The sequence below is a fragment of the Loxodonta africana genome, chromosome 22 (genome assembly GCF_030014295.1).
Source record: "Loxodonta africana isolate mLoxAfr1 chromosome 22, mLoxAfr1.hap2, whole genome shotgun sequence".
Classification (NCBI taxonomy): Eukaryota; Metazoa; Chordata; class Mammalia; order Proboscidea; family Elephantidae; genus Loxodonta; species Loxodonta africana.
In genome coordinates this window covers 21196861-21204408 of record NC_087363.1, presented here as the reverse complement: position 1 = coordinate 21204408, position 7548 = coordinate 21196861, and the positions used below count along the sequence as shown (strand labels likewise).

Here is a 7548-nt window from a genome sequence, read left to right as displayed (position 1 = left end):
CTTTTTCCCAGTCTGTAAGCGATCTTTTTGCTCTTTTGGTGAAGTCTTTAGATGAGAATAGGTGTTTGATTTTTAGGAGCTCCCAGTTATCCATTTTCTCTTCTGCATTGTTAGTAATGTTTTGTATACTGTTTATGCCATATATTAGGGCTCCTAGCATTGTCCCTATTTTTTCTCCCATGATTTTTATCGTTTTAGACTTTATGTTTACGTCTTTGATCCATTTAGAGTTAGTTTTTGTGCATGGTGTGAGGTACGCATCTTGTTTCATTAAATTTTTGTTTATATCTTTCTAATCTCTCCCTGCATCTATTAAAATAATACCTTCGTAAGACATTCATATAAATTATATAGCTAGATAGGGACGATATTGTTCCTCTACTCAAGTTCTCTTCCATGTCAGGACATTAAGAGCAAACTCATTCTTCACTGTTTTATTAAAGTGTTCAGTTTGATGAGTTTTTACTGTTCTGTGTTCTTTTGTTTTACCACCCCAAAAAATATATAACACATTTCCAGCATCCTCCCTTTGTAGATAAATTTTGGACATTTCTGGTAGAAAAGAATGGACAAGACCTCCATATTATCACTGTCCTCAAGATTTCAACTGTTGGAAGCCATCTTGATGCCTCAATCACAGCTTCTCTTATGACATCACAGCTCTCTCCCCTCCTCCGCTCTTCCTGCTGGAGCCACAGGAGGAGAGCAGACCTGAGAGCAATGGAGCCGTCTTGCCCCTAACCATGAGCAATTTAGGGGTTTGGAGACCTAAAGGGATTTGAACCATCCATCCCCAAGTCATGGGCATTCGATTTTGTGTAAGAGTCAGCCAGTCCACTCAAAGTTGCAGGAAAAGCAGGGCAGATTTCCACAGTTAACTCCAGACGTGGGCCCTACAACTAAAGTCTCTGGACAAGACAGGAGGCTGAGCATATGGGGAACTTGGCACTGGTTTGTACAGAGAATAACCTCACCCACACCCTTCCCCCCTAAACTCTGATTACAGAAAGATGGACAGTTCTGTGAAATTGTAATCAGAAATGTTGATGAAACCACTGTGATGAAGCAAAGACCAGAGAAGGAAAATCCTCCACCTCCACCCCCTCCACCAAAGGTAGGTCAGTGGATGTCCTCAAGGTTGACAGGGAGCCCTGATTTGTGACCTTTCTGACTGATGTCATCATCAATGTTGGGTTGTATTCTCTGTGGCCCATAGCATGGAGTGATCATGGAGTTTATCACCCAAACCAAGATCCATTGGCGAGTGAACGGTGGTGCTATTAATTATTAGAAGCAACAGTCATAAATTGAGAATGTCCCAAGCCAGCCAAGACCAATAGCTTTCCTATTCAGAGCTGGAATTAATAGCAATTGACTCTTCCTTGGGTATCCTCTTCTTCCATTTCCTTCTCAGTCTGAGAAATGTGAGTGCTGAGACATGGAGACTTGGCGGTAGGGAGGAGAAACCCTAAAAACTGGGAGCCAGACCATGCAAAGTTTAGGAGTAGGGTGGTGAGGGCTGTGTGTGGAGAATGCATGGCCAATGTGTGTGTGTTTGCACATGTGTATGTGTGTGTTAACTGAAGTTTAAGATGTGAGAATCAAAAAAGGTGAAAGTTGGAAATAGATAAGAAGGACCTCAAGCTGTATGGAGCAGGGAAACTTTTAACACAATTACGTGGCAGAGGGAGGGAGCAGGTTGTGGATCTGAGCTGGTGTCAGGGATGAGAGGGCAGTGGGAGCAAAGGCTACCATTTCTCCAGCAGGTGGATGGGGTCTGAAGGGAAACCACAGGGATCCCAAGAAGGTGGGCAACCCCAAGAGGAACATGGTAACCCTTCTACCTACAGTTCATGGTTTTCTTGCTGTAGACTGGCCAACCTGATCCATGTAAAACTGGGCAAGGCAATGTATCCACGTCCATGAACCAGAGAGTGGTAGAGGGAGGCTTGTGCTCCTGGCTCCAGTCAGTGCCCTGCTGAGTGCTCCTGAATTTCAGAGGAAGTGGCAATTGTTGATAGAAGATCAGGGTCCCTTTCTGGCACACCCTGGGGCTGAGGTGGGTGGGGAATATTTCCTGAGTGTCACTTCTTTTTCCTTGCAGCCCCCGCAAAAGAAAAAGAAACGCCCTGACAATGAAGCGGAAGCCATAAAGATCCAGGCTTGGTGGCGCGGCACCCTGGTGCGCCGGACTCTGCTGCACGCAGCCCTCCAGGCCTGGATCATTCAGTGCTGGTGGCGGCAGACATTGGCGAGGCTACAGACCAAGAAGCGGCAGGAGGCGCTGGAGTGCTTTGCACGGCGAGAACGGGCAGCAACCAGCGCTCAGGCCTGGTTCCGCATGCTGTGCATCCGCCGGCGTTACTGCCGCCTGCTCAACGCTGTCCGCATCATCCAGGCCTATTGGCGGTGGCGGTGGAGGTTGCGTCATTGCCATACCCGTGGCGATTTCCAGGGTAGCTATGAACTCACAGCAAACCAGCTACAACTTCGGCTTGAAATCCTTCTGGGCTCACTGACTTGTCGAATTACGGACTGCATTCCCTTCCCAATAAAGGAATGACCAGGTCGGCTCCAACTCTGTGTCACTAGATCTCTTTCTGACAAGCTCCAGGAGGTCCTTGTTTCCGCAGCCGGTCAAGGAAAATGATGGCAGATGCCTGACATCTAACATGCCAGCTACCAGGAATTGGAAAGGGCTGTCCAGAATCCCTTGTGGAGAAGGACTCTGAAAGCTGAGTGCAAAGTGAGCAGGAGCTATGATTGACTAGTGATGTCTGCCATAGGCAGAAGTGTTGGGAGTGCAGGGCTACCATGTCCACCAACTCCAGGGGTCCTTATTCACCTGAGGTCCATGTAAATGGCGCCCCCTGGAGTTGTGCTGCATAAGGGCTTGGGTGGGGTGTGGTGACACCCCTACCGTTTGCCCATCTGGTGTAGTGTCTCAGGCCCTGCTTCTCTTCCCACCTGTACCCACGGAAACTGGTTTAAGGGTCCCCCCACAGGAACCCTATGATGCTACTTTCCTGTCCATCTCGGGGGCTGCTTTCCTCACACTCAGCCTCCAAACTGGAATATGACCCCTTAGTTCCAAGGTGGTATAGATCATAAGCTGGAGTCCTTGCTCCTTCTTCAAACTTCACCTGTCCCTTTTCCTCCTGAGTGGGGACTCATGTTCCTCAAACCTTGCCAGTGTGGGCAGTTCCTTGGGAGTTAGGGTGGGGAGAGAAAGCATATCCCATACTGGTTGGAGCTCTCTGGCAAGTGTCAGGACCTAAGGCGTCACGGTCCCAAGTTGGCATTGGCCTTGTCTCTCTCATCCTCTCCCCAAGCCCACCCCATCCAAAAGGTTGGTCTAGGCAAAGGAGATAGGATCTGCAACTTGGAACATTCCCCCATCATGTATAAAAGCTCAGAAGCCTTGGGCCCTAGTCCTGCCCTCTCCCCTCTGCCCTGGTGGTCCGTTGGCTTGCAGAGTTCCTGAGATGCTCTCTGGACCTGACAGGCTCCAGCTCTCTGTCTCACATGGGTGTGAGCACTGTATTTCCTGGTTCAGTCCTTCCATGTCCTAATGACAGGATCTTTCTGAGATTCTGAGCCACATTATTTCAAGACATGCCTGTTTTCCTGGCCTAGAGGTATGCTGAGCATATCAGACCCTCCCTTGTTATGCCTGATGAAATTCACTTAGTGTTAGTCAGCTCACCTGAACTCCAACTGACCAATAGCCAGCCATGTCAGCAACAAAGTAAGTGCTTATTATTGTACAACACTGAAGATTCTAGTTTATTTGTTATGCTGCAAAAGCTGGCTGAATCAGAAATGGTACCAGAATGGGGATACTGTTGCCACAAAGACAAAAATATTACATTGGGTTTTGAATCATGCAGTGTTCGTAAGGAAACTGATTTAAGAAGCTATAAAAGAGGCAGCCCTGGTTTTGTAATAGCAAAGAGTTGAAAACACTGTCACCTGATGAACAGGGTCAGCAAAAAAGTATGTTAACAGACTGGCACCATTGGATAAGATTTCAAGGCAGAATTTGTAAGTGAAAAAATGAAGACCCAGCTCCCATCCTAAAGAAGTCATGATGTGAACCCTCCTTTTTCTGAGACTTCTCACAGTTATCACCAAAATCTGGAGAGAAATAAACTCAGTGGGAATCGCTATACCCTTCCACCCCAACTGGAGGGTAGGAGAGAGTGATGGGGGAATTGGGGCAACCAGGGGAAGTTACAATGGCACCACCCAGCCCCTTACAGCTGACAGGGACCTCAGGGAGATTGGAATAAGGCATCTCTTCTTCTGGGAAGGTGCAGTCCAGGTCCAGACCCACAGCTCAGTGGGGCATTGTGCTGGATTTCAGGGCCCACTCACTTCCTGGTCCAAGCACCTGTGTGCAGAACATGATTGCCAAGTGTATGTGGCAGTCCTGGTGTAGAGATAGCAGAGAACAATCGACCATAGTTTATGACCCAGTGCTTCCGTCCCTGGTGTATGCCCCAGAGAACCTCTCCTACTTGGGCCTTAGGGAGTCCTGGATGGGGCATCATCCCTGCATTGTTTGTGTGGTGCAGAGAGGGGCCTAGGGTTTTTGGTGGAATGACTCTAGGCTCCAGCTGAGACAGGAGGCTCATCCTCCTGCAGTGTGAGGGTCTATACAAGGTCTCATGGCCACCAGCTGTAGTGCAAGAATTCCCAGGGAGCTGGCTTCAGCAAGGCCACACTCCCTGGGAAACCCCATGCTCAGAAGCCAGCTAGGTGCCCACTTGTAACCCCAGGAAAGAGGTAGAGACTCACATTTCAGGCCGAGCGGAAATCTCAGGACTAATGTGTGTGCAACTAAGACTGTGATAAAGAATTCTTGAGCTAAAGAAGCAGAATCTCTGATGGCCAAGAACAAGACTGAAGAGCCCTAACAGCGATGCCAAAGAAGCCTAATAAGTGTGTATTCAAAGGACAGGCAATGACCTCTTCTCCAGGGAGGAAGAACAAGCCGTTATTAAAAAGATGTAAGAATGCGTCTCAGAGAGGAACAAAATCAAAACCCAATAGATGGATGAAGAGCAGAAGGGGCATAACTGAAGTGCAGATTAACAGTGGGAAGTTTGACGTGAGGAATTCTCCTGAAATGCACACAAAAGGGCAGAGAAGTGGCAAGAGTAAAAAAGTAAACAAAGGGAGCGTTGATGCAGAAGTTCCAGCGTAGATCAAATGTGTGTTCCTGAGAGAGGAAGGACAGAGGCTGAAACACTCAAATCATTGGGGAGAGAGGATTTCCCAGAGCTTTGTAAATACACAACTGCCCCCAGAGGTAAAGGAAAACAGATCTCCAAACACATCACAGTACAATCCCATAACTGATGAAGGTAAAGCATACACACTGAAAGAAGAGATAAAGCCAACACCTTACCTACTAAGGAGCAAATGTCACAATGACGTCAGCTTTCTCAGCAGCAACACTGGGTGCGAGGAGAGAGTGGAGAAGCATCCCCAACTTTCTGAAGAGATATCTTTTTAAGCACAGAATTATAAACTCACCCAAAATGTTGTTCAATTGTATGAGCAAAGGAAAGATCATTTCATACATCAAAGACCCACAAGTTTACTCTATCACCCAGAAAGATTTACTGGGCAATGAACTCCGTGACAATGAAAGATCAATCTAGGGAATAACACAAGAAGCAGCGATGAGTAGAGAAGCCAGTAAAATTTATTCTCAAGTGTAAGCAAGATATGACTGTAAAAATTTTAATATCAACTTAGAAATAATGCTTAAGATGATAAGAACATTGGAGGCTATTGGGGGGAGTGAGAGGAAGAAGGAAATTGGACTAAAGTTCTTGCCTTATTTAGAGGGAGGTAATAGACGTTTGCTCTAGATGTTAATAGCAAATTATAAAATAAAATATATGTTAATATTTAATTTTAAGTATTAGAAGAAAAAAAAGATGTGTAATTTCTGTATCAGTTGGGAATTGTGTTTGGATGCTACAGTGGAAACCTAGGCAATAGTTGCTCAAATAAATTAGGGGATTATTATTATTTTTTTAATAATTTTTACGGTGCTTTAAGTGAAAGTTTACAAATCAAGTCAGTCTCTTACACAAAAACCCATATACACCTTGCTACACACTCCCAATTACTCTTGCCCTAATGAGACAGCCCGCTCTCTCCCCCCATTCTCTCTTTACGTGTCCATTTCGCCAGCTTCTAACCCCCTCCACCCTCTCATCTCCCCTCCAGGCAGGAGATGCCAACATAGTCTCAAGTGTCCACCTGATCCAAGAAGCTCACTTCTCACCAGCATCCCTCTCCAACCCATTGTCCAGTCCAATCCATGTCTGAAGAGTTGGCTTCGGGAATGGTTCCTGTCCTGGGCCAACAGAAGGTCTGGGGGCCATGACCACCAGGGTCCCTCCAGTCTCAGTCAGACCGTTAAGTCTGGTCTTATGAGAATTTGGGGTCTGCATCCCACTGCTCTCCTGCTCCCTCAGGGGTTCTCTGTTGTGTTCCCTGTCAGGGCAGCCATCGGTTGTAGCGGGGCACAATCTAGTTCTTCTGGTCTCAGGTTGATGTAGTCTCTGGTTCATGTGACTCTTTCTGTCTCTTGGGCTCATAATCGCCTTGTGTCCTTGGTGTTCTTCATTCGTCTTTGATCCAGGTGGGTTGAGACCAACTGATGCATTTTAGATGGCTGCTTGCTAGCATTTAAGACCCCAGATGCTACTCTTCAAAGTGGGATGCAGAATGTTTTCTTAATAGATTTTATTATGCCAGTTGACTTAGATGTCCCCTGAAACAATGGTCCCCAGGCCCCTGCCACTGCTACACTGGCCTTCGAAGCATTCAGTTTATTCAGGACACTTCTTTGCTTTTGGTTTAGTTCAATTGTGCTGACCTTCCCTGTATTGTACTTGTCTTTCCCTTCACCTAAAGTAGTTTTTATCTACCATCTAATTAGTGACTGCCCCTCTCCCACCCTCCCTCCCTTCCCCCTCTCGTAACCACAAAAGAATGTGTTCTTCTCAGTTTAAACTATTTCTCAAGTTTTTATAATAGTGGTCTTATACAATATCTGTCCTTTTGCAACTGACTAATTTCACTCAGCATAATGTCTTCCAGGTTTCTCCATGTTATGAAATGTTTCACAGATTCCTCACTATTCTTTATCGATACGTAGTATTCCATTGTGTGAATATACCATAATTTATTTATCCATTCATCCTTTGTTGGGCACCTTGGTTGCTTCCATCTTTTTGCTATCGTAAACAGTGCTGCAATAAACGTGGGTGTGCATATATCTGTTCTTGTAAAGGCTGTTATTTCTCTAGGATATATTCCAAGGAGTGGGATTGCTGGATCGTATGGTAGTTCTATTTCTAGCTTTTTAAGGAAACGCCACATCGATTTCCAAAGTGGTTGTACCATTTGACATTCCCACCAACAGTGTATAAGTGTTAGAGGATTATTTTTATCTCATGTAGAAAAAGTCTGGAAGAAGGCAGTTCAGAACTGATGTGGTAGCCCACAGTATCATTAAAGAAA

At 46.0% G+C, this 7548-nt stretch overlaps 1 protein-coding gene across 1 annotated transcript; it reads left to right on the top strand.

The window, feature by feature from the left end:
- Positions 1-1228: 1228 nt before the first annotated feature.
- On the top strand, positions 1229-2567 carry LOC100667677 (IQ domain-containing protein F5-like). Its single transcript, XM_064275187.1, has 2 exons — positions 1229-1260; positions 1906-2567. Exons 1-2 carry the CDS (start codon positions 1229-1231, stop codon positions 2561-2563), a joined length of 690 nt encoding a protein of 229 aa, XP_064131257.1. The 3' UTR covers positions 2564-2567.
- Positions 2568-7548: the final 4981 nt, after the last annotated feature.